Source organism: Gadus morhua, chromosome 7 (assembly GCF_902167405.1).
Source record: "Gadus morhua chromosome 7, gadMor3.0, whole genome shotgun sequence".
Lineage (NCBI taxonomy): Eukaryota > Metazoa > Chordata > Actinopteri > Gadiformes > Gadidae > Gadus > Gadus morhua.
In genome coordinates, this window is record NC_044054.1 from 10,507,655 (window position 1) to 10,519,919 (window position 12,265).

A 12,265-nucleotide genomic window follows, 5' to 3' on the forward strand; every position below is an offset into this window, starting at 1 on the left:
TTAGTTACGACTAGTACAAAAAATGATTTTTTAGAAATGTGGGCCAACTGAAAAGTATGAACATGGAAAGTTTCAGCATGTATGGCAATCAATACTTAGTTGCAGCTCCTTTTGCCTGAATTGCTGCAGCAATACGGCGTGGCATGGAGTCGACCAGTCTGTTGCACTCCTCAGGTGTTATGAGAGCCCAGGTTGCTTTAATAGTGGCCTTCAGCTCTTCAGCATTGTTGGGTCTGGCATCTCGCATCTTCCGCTTCACAATACCCAATAGGTTTTCTATGGGGTTAAGGTCAGGTGAGTTTGCAGGCCAATCAAGAAGAGGGATACCATGGTCCTTAAACCAGGTACTGGTAGATTTGGCACTGTGTGCAGGTGCCAAGTCATGTTGGAAAATGAAATCGTCACCTCCATAAAGTTGGTCCGCGGCAGGCAGCATAAAGTGTTCTAAAACTTCCTGGTAGACTGCTGCATTGACCCTGGACCTCAGGAAACACAGTGGACCAACAACAGCAGATGACATGGAAACCCAGACCATTACTGACTGTGGAAATTTTACACTGGACTTCAGGCAACGTGGATTCTGTGCCTCTCCTGTCTTCCTCCAGACTCTGGGACCTTGATTTCCAAAGGAGATACAAAATTTACTTTCATCTGAAAACATAACTTTGGACCACTCAGCAGCAGTCCAGTCCTTTTTGTCTTGAGCCCAGGCGAGACGCTTTTGACGTTGTCTCTTATTCAAGAGTGGCTTTACACGAGGAATGCGACAGCTGAAGCCCATATCTTGCATACGTCGGTGTGTGGTGCTTCTTGAAGCACTGACTCCAGCTACAGTCCACTCTTTGTGGATCTCCCCCACATTTTTGAATCGGTTTTGTTTGACAATCCACTCCAGGGCGCGTTTATCCCTCTTGCTTGTACACTCTTTTCTACCACATCTTTTTCTTCCCTTCGCCTCTCTATTAATGTGCTTGGACACAGAGCTCTGGGAACATCCAACCTCTTTGGCAATGACCTTTTGTGTCTTGCCCTCCTTCTTTAAAGTATCAATGGTCATCTTTTGGACAGTTGTCAAGTCAGCAGTCTTCCCCATGATTGTGTGTCATACAGAATCAAAACGAGAGACCATTTAAAGGCTTTTCCAGGTGTTTTGAGTTAGTTAGCTATTTAGAGTGTGGCACCAGGTGTCTTCAATATCTGACCTTTTCACCATATTCTAATTTTCTGAGATGTTGAATTTAGGGTTTTCATTGGTTGTCAGCTATAATCATCTTCTTTTTGGCAAAAAACACTTATAATGTATCAGTCTGTTTGGAATGAATGTATACATTCTACAGGTTTGACTTTCTAAATGGAATTAATGAAATAAATCAACTTTTTCATGATATTCTAATAATATGACCAGCACCTGTATATACACACGGTATACACATATATAAATGCATACATACACACACATATATATACATATATGTATGTTTACATATATTTAAAATAAATATATACAGACACACATGTATATTTATAAGCATAAATTAAAATACGCATCTTTATAAATGCCATTTATGTAGGTCCCTATGGGTTGTGAGTTCATTTATTTAAAGTAACAGCTTTAACTTAAATACAATATTTCACTTTACAATGTTTCTTGACCTTCAAAGCTTTATTTGTTGAACATTACAATGACTGGATGAAAAGCAATAAAAACATGAACCACAAAACCCTTTCTGGTAGAAACTGTAGTGTTATTAATGTCACGACAACCCTCCATGATGCAAACTCAACAGGTCATATTGACGTGAAAATCATTTGAGCAGCATAACAAAAACAAACAAAAGCATACAACGATGCCACGCATTGACGTGGATTTCCGTTGACACAAAACCTCATTATTTTCTGTGGTTATGGCACAAAATTGAACACATACTGATAACGTGGCAACTGTAAAAAATGGTAAAAAAGCAAGAAGGGCCAAATAACCAACTGAACTTTATTAAACCTGTTCAACTGTCGTGATGCGAGGTGGTCTGGAACAAGTCTGGCTTGAGCGCCTTCATTGCGCTGTTCCACGGAAAAGGGTTTTCCGTTCAGTATTCAGCATTATGATTGAAGATGATGATTGCATAATATTTGAAAAAAATGTATTACGGCTAACATAGCCAAGTAAAGCCGGGAACTGAAGGATCTTCATGTCTCAAAACAAGATGATATCTAGAGCTCAAAGTTAGAAGTTATTTTGTGTTGTAATGCAACATTACACCTTTAGAGAATGACTTGTATGAAGGTTATGTAATAAGAAGAATCTCTAGAACATAAACCCTCAGTCCAATTAGGTTAAACATATCAAGCCGTCATGCTTGGATCCCTTGGGAGTAAAACTTATTAATCTTTAATATTCAAGTTTGGACTCGTATGTTTCCAGCCAGTGGTGGACCGTGATCTGTATAATTTCATCCTACAATAGTGTCATCAAAGCAGCAACCAACCCAACGCCAACTTTTCAGCCAGGAGCCGGCAGAGCCTGGCCCAAATTATATTGGGCCAGGACAGACAGAGAGACACAGACACAGAGACAGAGAGACAGAGAGAGAGAGAGAGAGAGAGAGAATCAGTCTTCTTCATCGCTCAAGAACTCGTCGTCATCGTCGTCTATCTGCACGCCTTGGAAGAGTCTGGGAGAAGAGAAAAAAACAACAAACATCAATCTGTAACCATAATAATAAGCTATCTTTGTGGTATACGGGAATAGGTTAACCTAGAGATTATTGGTGCTTGGCACTTGGTTCTATGAACATCCTTACTGTACTGACAGCCATATATTGTTTCTCCTTCTTCTGACAAATGTACTTATTTGAAAACGCTTTTGATAAAAGTGTCTGCTAAACACCCTAAATGTAAAGTTTCTCAGCAAGTATTGCCGAGACTGAGGGATTATGTGTATCATTTGTATCAGTGCTTAAGCAGGACCTTAAAGGACACAGAGATTGTGCGTTTCGATCACCAAAATGATGTACCTGGTACCTCTTTAGTCTCACCTCTGCCGAGGTTTCAGGAGAGCTAATCTGATACTTCTGTGTGACGTAAACAGGCTGCTAGCCACTGATTGTCCAGAGAGTGACGCCACTGGACAAGTCACGTCGAGCGCGTTGTCCGAGGCCTGACACCCGACGCACGGCATCTTTAAATACTAGCATAAGCCTTCAGTCAAGAATAGTGATTGATTATTGAACACGCCGGGGACTGTGCCAGAGGTAGAGACGCTCCTGTGTGTAGCCCCGTCTGATTATGTGTCTCGTGGATAAGTGTGTCACTGCAGTTTCGCTCATGCGTGCCATGACGACCCGCCCACGTTGAAGAGGTACTGTATTCTAGATGGAAACACGATGTGCCTGGAACTAAACCAAGTCCTGGCGAGATGAGCTGGTACCGTCGGTGGAAAAGAGGCATAAGGCCTTTCACACATGAATCACACATGAATCATCTCCTGACCTGGAAATCGGGTCCGCAGATGATCCAGAGTTTCCTACATGTTTCACACATGCAACACAAAGCGGAACCTAGGCCGAGTCAGACGTGTTGCACATATTGGAGATGCTGTGGATTCTTCCACAGCATGTCTTCACACTAGCGGCCTGGCCGGCTTAGGGTTAATTAACTCTGGAGGGGCTGATTCTGACATTTGCGTTCACACACACACACACACACACACACACACACACACACACACACACACACACACACACACACACACACACACACACACACACACACACACACACACACACACACACACTCACTCACTCACTCACTCACTCACTCACTCACTCACTCACTCACTCCCTCCCTCCCTCCCTCCCTGTAATAACACAGAGGACATCTCTCCTACAGCGCATGAAAGGGCTATATGGGACCAGGCCAAATTGGAAATTTGTTTTATTTTGGGGCCTTTACTTAGCCGAACGAAAGGAGGAGACTGGGGGTGGCTCAGCGAGTAGAGCGTGCATCATTCAGGCCATGTCCTTACTGCAGCGACCCGGGTTTGATTCCTGCCTCTGGTCTCCCCTCTCTCTCCCAACCTTCCCGTCCAGCTCACCATCATAAAAGCCCCAAAATGCAAAAAAATACATCATTAAATAAGGAGGAGGTGACTGACTGGTTGTAGCAGGGCAGGGCGGAGTTGTTGAAGTGGCTGTAGGGGTTGACCTTGCTCAACTGCCCCAGGCACAGCCAGCAGAAGTACTGCCTGCAGGAGCTGCATGTCATCTTGTTGCAGCCGTCCACCTTCTGCACACACACACACACACACGTTCAATGTTGAACAGGCACCCAGTCGGGGCATGGTCATCAATTCCACAGTGGAAACATTCACCTCCGGTTCTGTTTCAGATTTGGAGGGAGTGAAAATTAAATTATATTGTAAATATGGGACTATATACGCATTCTTGTCCAACTCATAGTAGCTTTGCTGATGTCAGGAAATCTGTGGAACATTTCACGGGCAAACCTAGCCGCCAGCGACTACGAGGCCGTTAAGCATTCCCTCCATGTAGTGCACTATTCATTAGGATATACGCCTTATCCGTTTGCATTTAATGGCGATAAACCAATCTTACACCTCTAAGGAAAGCTTGGGTGAACCTCTTGGGGTCAAGCCTCTGCTTTCACAGAAGTCTAGGTTTGCCACGTATGAGCAAGTTTCTCTCATGAAGAATTCTGTCAAGTGTTTTCTTTTGATAAGGTGACTGAAAGTCTCACAGGAAGTCGCTCACACATGACAAACTTCAATGCTTTTGGGTAATCAAAAGGCATGCAGATAAGGCAAGACGATGACCCAAGCTGTCCGTAGGAGGTGCAATATTGGTGAGCATATCGCCATTACAAACCTTCTGTCAGACCTATGGTGGCTAGGGCGCCCCTAGCCTCACCTCCAGGTGTCCCTTGCCCCGGAGGTGAGGCCCCCCCCTAGCCTCACATCCAGGCGTCCCTTGCCCCGGAGGGGAGGCTAGGTCCCCCCTAGCCTCCCCTCCGGATGCCCCAGTGGGCCCTTTGCGGCCTGCGGCGCGGCGGCTGACCTGGATGTTGGTGCCACAGCGGGGGCAGCACTTGCAGTTGTCGGAGAGCCACTCGCGGCTGTAGGACTCCTCCACCGCCCGCTGGATGACCCGCTTGCCAAAGCGCTGCTCCATGAAGCGCTGGTCCTCGGGCGACGCCGCCAGGTAGTCATCACGCAGGCTCCGCAGCTCGTCTGACCCCGCACACGCACACACACACAAAGAGACACAAACACACACACACACACACACACACACACACACACACACACACTCTCTTAATACGTTAATGTGTGCTCTCATTGGACAGTGTGCGAAATCCCCGGCAAAATTCGGGGGGGGGTCTCCATCCCCCGATTGTTGCGCAATACCGATCTAAATTATCTCAATATGAAGTAGGCCTAATACATTACAATATTTCATGGATGCAAGCGATCAGTCTATAGCCTACATGACAACACACACACGCACACAACATTTGTTGATAAACCGATATGCTATAGTAGGCTAAACGTAAAGCAACACTTTAGCCAATGCAGTACTGACATAGGAGGCTGCATTGGCTAAAGTTGTTTGGATGCACAATGTTTAATGACAAGGAGAGGCAAAGTTGTGCATTACAATGCAAACACAATAATTGGCACCAATATGGCGCACTTCAAGAACAATCAACAACTGAATTAATGGCAGGTATACACTATCGGGAGACTGGCACGCAATCAGTGCACTTGCGAATGAAAGCCTTCTGTATGACTGATCATGTGACATTATTTAACCATCCATCTTAATACATCATTGAACACATGCAAAAAATACATTCGTCCAACCAAAGCGGATGCTGACAACATTTTACACAACAAGTCAAACATCATCACGGCAGGTGCGCTCTCTCTCTCTCTCTCGCGCTCTCTCTCTCTCGCACGCACGTAAACAACTAGGCCTACTCCAACTTGCAAGGCTAGGTTGCTTCACTAAGACCACAACCAACCACAACGCCCTCATAACCATGCAGTATGCCGAAGCTGGAAAGGACATGCACGCACCCATTTGCACACCCTCATCTTATGCACAGTGCACCCTATGTCCCAGTTCTACCATCACAATTCAGTCACTGCAAAGATTTAAAAGATAAGACTCTTACCATAAGTTAGAATAGACCCAAAGTGTGTGAGTGATACTCTGGTTTATCCTTTTAGCTTGCTAGCCGTTTTTTAATATGACTTTTCAACATTACGTCTTTCTTCTGTTTGGCGAACATGGCTAATTTGCATACGCACAGGACTGGAATAAATGTTTTGAATTCTGAATACTGGATGTGGTGAGCTTAAAAACATTTAAGTGACCATTAGTGACGATAAAATATATAGATATATTTTTTGGGATGCAAAGCTATGTAGGCTACTTTGCCCAGGGTGATGTTTAAGGATACAGTCACATTCATACCTGCTCCTTTATGACACTGTCTTAAATATCCACCGCCTAACGCTTTGGTTAACACTGACTTCTGACCTTAAGACCCATTTCAGAGGCACCACGCTAGCACTGACACAGGCGTCACCCATTACAGGAGGCACTGGCATGGGCCTGCCCCTTGTCCCATTAACCAGGGCCCGGATAGCAGACTAACCTAATGAAGGGTTAGCAGCAGACTAATCTAGTGAGGGGTTAGCAGCAGACAAACCTAGTGAAGGGTTAGCAGCAGACTCACCTAGTGAAGGGTTAGCAGCAGACTAATCTAGTGAGGGGTTAGCAGCAGACTCACCTAGTGAAGGTTTAGCAGCACTCACCTAGTGAAGGTTTAGTAGCAGACTAACCTAGTGAAGGGTTAGCAGCAGACTCACCTAGTGAAGGTTTAGGAACAGACTCACCTAGTGAAGGTTTAGTAGCAGACTAACCTAGTGAAGGGTTAGCAGCATACTAAACTAGAGACGGGTTAGCAGCAGACTGACCTAGTGAAGGGTTAGCAGCAGACTAGGTATCGACCGATATATATTCGCGTTTTTTAAGCGTATCGGTATCGGCCGATACGCGGCTGATTTTCGCCGATATTTTTTCGCTTTTTTTTTTTTTTTTTTACTTGTTCTACCTCACCTGTTTTTAATATTTGTTAAATATTGCTCATCAAATTTTTCTTACTTGTTCTACCTCACCTGTTTTTACTATTTGTTAAATATTGTTTTTTATATTGAAGTTCAATAAATGTTCCTTTTTTTAAATTGAGACTTGTAACATTTGTTATCAGTGTAATTTTTATGATTGAGGGAGCAAAAGCAGTATCGGCTCTAAATATCGGCTCTAAATATCGGTATCGGCGTATCGGAGTATCGGCTAAGGCTGATGAAAAAATATCAGCATCGTATCGGCCCTAAAAAATCTGTATCGGTCGATCCCTACAGCAGACTAACCTAGTGAAGGGTTAGCAGCAGACTAACCTAGTGAAGGGTTAGCAGCAGACTCTAGTGAAGGGTTAGCAGCAGACTAACCTAGTGAAGGGTTAGCAGCAGACTCACCTAGTGAAGGGTTAGCAGCAGACTAACCTAGTGAGCAGGGGACCAAACTAGCAACCTTCAGGTAGCACCCTACCTGAGGTGACTTGCAGTGTGAGAGGCCATGGTATCCCAGCCCCCTAACTGAGGTGACCTTGCAGTGCGAGTGGTCCGTGGTACCAGCAGCCTACCTGAGCTGACCATGCAGTGCGAGTGGCTGTGTTAGCACAGCCCCTCCCTGAGGTGACCTTGCAGTGCGAGCGGCCTTGGTGCCATGAGCCTACCTGAGGTGACCTTGCAGTGCGAGAGGCCGTGGTAGCCCAGCTTGCAGAGGGTGCAGAAGGCGTACTGGCAGGCGGGGCAGATGCCCATGGTGGCGTCGGGCTCCAGGATGACAGCGCTGCCACAGGACTGCCGCGGGCAGTACACCACGTCCGCCATCAGGTCCAGGCTGGACTGCAGCAGCAGCCGGTCGTAGCGGGCAAACTGCTCCTCGTCCACCAGCTGCTTCACCTGCAGCCAATCAGAGAAAGCAGACATTGCCATTTTGGTTCTTTATGAAGATGCTTCAGCGGGCGCTGCAATACGGGCCTCCGCGAATCAAACCTGCCCCGTATTAGATACATGGTTGTAATCATATCAGACCCGCCAGTATTAGATACATCGTTGTTATCATATCAGACACGCCCAGTACTAGACACATGGTTTATATTGCATCAGACCCGTCCCGTGTTAGATACATGGTTGTAATCATATCAGACCGGCCCAGTATTAGATACATGGTTGTTATTGTATTAGACCCGCCCCGTATTATATAACTGTTGGGGTTAGCCTGCCTCAGTCGGGGTCTGCTGGAGATCTGTCTGAAAGGGAGGGGGCCAAACGGATGTGCCAGGGAAAATAAAACAGGAGGGCATGCATCCATCGGCAGTGATTCCTTTTCCACTTCTGGGCGCCGCCATGCATGATTAAAAGTACTCCAGCCAATCAGATTCAATAATCAAGGATACTACGAGTCTCTTCGCTCTTGAAGACTGCGGTTGCAAGTAAAGATTTCCCTGCACCTCAAGTTGGTGCTAAACACATGAATGAAGAAACTTGAACGAAAGTATGGACCATGAATAAAGACCCGAAATCCACCACTTTACCTTTTCAGTCATTTTGAATTCATCCTGAGACATATATCGCGATGTGTCGTTATGATTGTCTTAATGAATCGACATTATCGGTATCGCGGGCCATGTACCGAGTATCGTACCGTATCTTCAGGTACCCTTGAGGTACCCTGGGATCCCCCCCCCTACCACACTGCCGTTTGCCCCACGTAGCTCCCTACCTGAAGCGGCGTGGCCAGGGAGCTGCACTTTGGCTCGGGACAGTTAAGGCAGCGGACGTTGCCGTCGCGGATCTGGATCTGGAAGTACTCGCTCATGCAGTCCCGGCAGTACACGTGCTGGCACTCCTTGAAGCAGAGGCAGGCCGCGCCAAGCTTCTCCAGGAAGCAGATGCCGCAGCCGAACACGCGCCCGTCAAACACCTTCTTCCGCTGGGCCTCGTCGAAGTCCAGCAGCTGGGGCAGGAGGTCGGCCCGGGGGTCCGCCACCAGCACGGCCCGGGGGTCCTGCTCCGAGGCCTCGGGCGGGGGGGAAACCGAGGAGGGGGACTGGGCTTCGGTCCTCGTCTTCGCCTGCGTCCTCTTCCTCTCCTTCACGTCTTCCTCGTTGTCAGGGAGATTCTCCGGGCGAGGTCCGGCTGGACAGGCAGATACATTTTTGCTGAGACGGTTAGTGTTGAACTCATACATTTTTTTTCAACTGAATTGGAAATAAGGACGATATCCCTCTTCCAGTGTACCTGCGGCGTCGGCCCTACTACGGTCCACGTGCGCAGCCTTGCTGCCCATGCGCACCACCACCAGAGGGGACGCGATGGCCAGGAAGTCCAGGGCCTCCTCCTTCAGGAACTGGACCCACGTGAAGAGCACCACGCAGCCCTGGTTCTCCCCCCACAGCTGGTCTAGACGTCTGCACAAGGCGCTCATCTGCAGGGCGGAGAGAGAGAGTATGTCAGCTGTCACTATGTCAGCTTCTGACATAAATGATTTAACTCAACAATAAGATAATTAATGAATAATTCACAAGATTTTGACTGACAAACACTGAAAGATCGCTCCTGTAATACAGAATGTTAAGAAACCTGAAGTTGTATACATTTCCATACGGCTTCAGCTCCACGACTGAACATACTGAAGCAGATGATGTGAGCACGTGGGACACTCGAAGGATATCTACAGGTAGGTGACCCGTTTGTACTGTGATAGGGAAGAGTCTTACTTGTGTTCGAGTCAGCCATTTGGAGCTCAGGGTGAACACTGGGGAGGAGGCAGTGGGGTAATCGACGGGGAGTTCAAAGTTTAACACCAGAGGAGGCAGGAAGGACACGTCGTACTCTGCCTGCTTCTCTCCTGCAAAACACGGATTGAGGATTGATCTCACCAGTAACAAGAACGATTCAGCACTGTAATCAAATATAATGTGAAAAAGACAATGAAATAACGTTACATGCCCTCTTAAAATGTGTGGGGGGGATTTCAACGCACTAGGGCAATACTAACAATCCTATTTTATCCCACAGTTAGGGCGATAGGGACTAACAGAAGGCCATACACGTTCACGTTGATTTTCTGGTAGTTGATGGTCACACCATACTGCTGTACCTTATTTTTAAAGATTCATTTTCATTTTTCTGCTTTATGATAGAGTAGCCAGGAAGGTATGGAAGAAGAGGGGAATACAGGCAGCAAAGGACCACGGACAGGAATCGAACCCGCGCCCTACCCTGAGAACCACTGGGGTGCCCCCATAACGGTGTACCTTTGACCGCCACTTTGAAGGCGGCTGGGAGCTCTAGGCAGAGCTGGATCTCCCCACCCTGGGCCGCCTCGGCCCGGTGGAACTCCTCCTCATCGTAGATACTCGCTAAAGCAAGCAGCTCGTCCTCCTGCGCTTCACGGTCCTCAGACATTTACATTCCTACGTGAATAACACATGACATCATGGTAAAAGCACCTCTACCGTCATGTTATGGATTAAATGTGATTTTAAATACTGTTTAGACATGTTATTAGTATTATTGAGACATTTCCAGTTGCCTAGCAGTAAACTACAATCTTTTTTCGTTAAAGTTACAAGACAATTAGTTAACTATCAAACATTATATCAGAATAATTTCAAAAACAGCTCTAGCTAAATCTGGCTACCACAAACGATTGAAACTGAAAAAGAAAACAGCTGCCATCAGCATCTTCAGGACACTTTAATAGAAGCCCCTGTGCATGTTGACCAGAAGCCCTTCATATAACTCACTCCTTCATTAGCACACTTTAAAAGAAGACCCTTCACCATCTAGCGTTGGTTTTCTTTGGATTCAACACGCCATCAACAGACAGCACCTAGCGAGGGCTATACATAAGCTAAAAACACATCTATAACATGGAAACAGAGGCGTCATGTACTGCATACACAAAACAGACTGACATGGTTCTGCTCAACTTTCAGCTAACATTTAGCTAGCTCTCGTATGCCACTCACTATGTGTGCTAATGTTGACGTTAGCCGATACAAAGCGCCACTGCATAACAACCCTTTAAACATCACGGTGTTCGTTTGTCTACAAATAAGACTGCCTGGGCGTGGATTTCATAACCAGATAAAATAGTAAGATAGAGTACAATTTACCTCTTCTAGTCCCAGGTTAAGACTAGTAGCTGCCAAAGGGGCTACGCTGCAGGAAGTTGATCAGACAAGTTTTACTCGCTCTTTGGCGAACCCTGGTGGAAGGGTTTAGAACTGCAGGTTCCAGCGTACAGATCCCAATGCAGAGCAGCAGCATGACCCGATTTGATTCGCTCTTTGATGACCCCTGTTGGAGGGGTTTACAGCCTCAGGGTCAGGGGCGGTTCTAAAACAACGTGGCCCCCCACGTTGTTTTTTTCTTTTTTCCTCTGTCCAGACGGGGGTCGATTTCTTGCGTTGTGTCACTGAGGCACAACGGGTGGAACTTGAGATTTATAATATATCATACTGACTTTATTGCTGTTGGTGATGTATGATACCGAGTGGTTTTATGTCGGTGAAGGAAACCCAAAATGTTGTAATATTGACAATTTCTTTAACCAATGAAACATTTCAAATGTATAATATTGACAATTGCTGTAACTGAATGAAACAATTAATACTATGCTGCTGAAATAAAAGCTGTAACGGGAAAAAGCCAATTATTGTAAATTTGTAAAGGCCTACTAAACTAAATATATCGTGTCCCGGGTTCAATGTGCCCCTCCAACAAAACAAATGGCCCCAGTCTGGCCCCCCCCCCCGTTAAAATTGGTCTAGAACCGCCCCTGCTCAGGTAGATTGGGGTTTACACCCTCAGGCTGGAGGGGTTTACACCCTCAGGGCGGATGGATTTCACAGCCTCAGGGTCCAGCGTACAGATCCTAAGCAGTGCTGCATGACCCTGCAGAACCTGAGGCTGCACTTCCAGGACCGCACAAACGTACCCTCACCCAAACCGTAAACTTAGCCATCTCTAACCTACCTTAACCTAACCCACTCTAACCCTATACTTAACCATCTCCAACCTAATACCTACCCTTAACTATCTCAAACTTAGAACCTACACTTAAAAATCTCTAACCTGATACCTTAATATAACTATCCAACCAGT

General features: G+C 46.3%; 1 protein-coding gene across 1 annotated transcript; it reads right to left on the reverse strand.

The window, feature by feature from the left end:
- Positions 1-1,578: 1,578 nt before the first annotated feature.
- On the reverse strand, positions 1,579-11,405 carry rnf14 (ring finger protein 14). The gene is made up of 9 exons (XM_030360747.1): positions 11,275-11,405; positions 10,411-10,569; positions 9,871-10,001; positions 9,392-9,578; positions 8,874-9,289; positions 7,822-8,050; positions 5,073-5,245; positions 4,154-4,284; positions 1,579-2,672 (listed from the first exon to the last, which is right to left on the reverse strand). Exons 2-9 carry the CDS (start codon positions 10,559-10,561, stop codon positions 2,609-2,611), a joined length of 1,482 nt encoding a protein of 493 aa, XP_030216607.1. The 5' UTR covers positions 10,562-10,569; positions 11,275-11,405; the 3' UTR covers positions 1,579-2,608.
- Between the last annotated feature and the right edge of the window lie 860 nt (positions 11,406-12,265).

Bases quoted from the DNA above. Each gene is read 5' to 3' on its own strand.
- rnf14 (XM_030360747.1), bottom strand. From the start codon at position 10,561: ATGTCTGAGGACCGTGAAGCGCAGGAGGACGAGCTGCTTGCTTTAGCG. The intron at 9,290-9,391 runs GTACACTGGAAG...CTGCCTGTCCAG, and splicing joins TAGTAGGGCCGACGCCGCAG to CCGGACCTCGCCCGGAGAAT. The intron at 8,051-8,873 runs GTAGGGAGCTAC...GATTGGCTGCAG, and splicing joins CCCTGGCCACGCCGCTTCAG to GTGAAGCAGCTGGTGGACGA.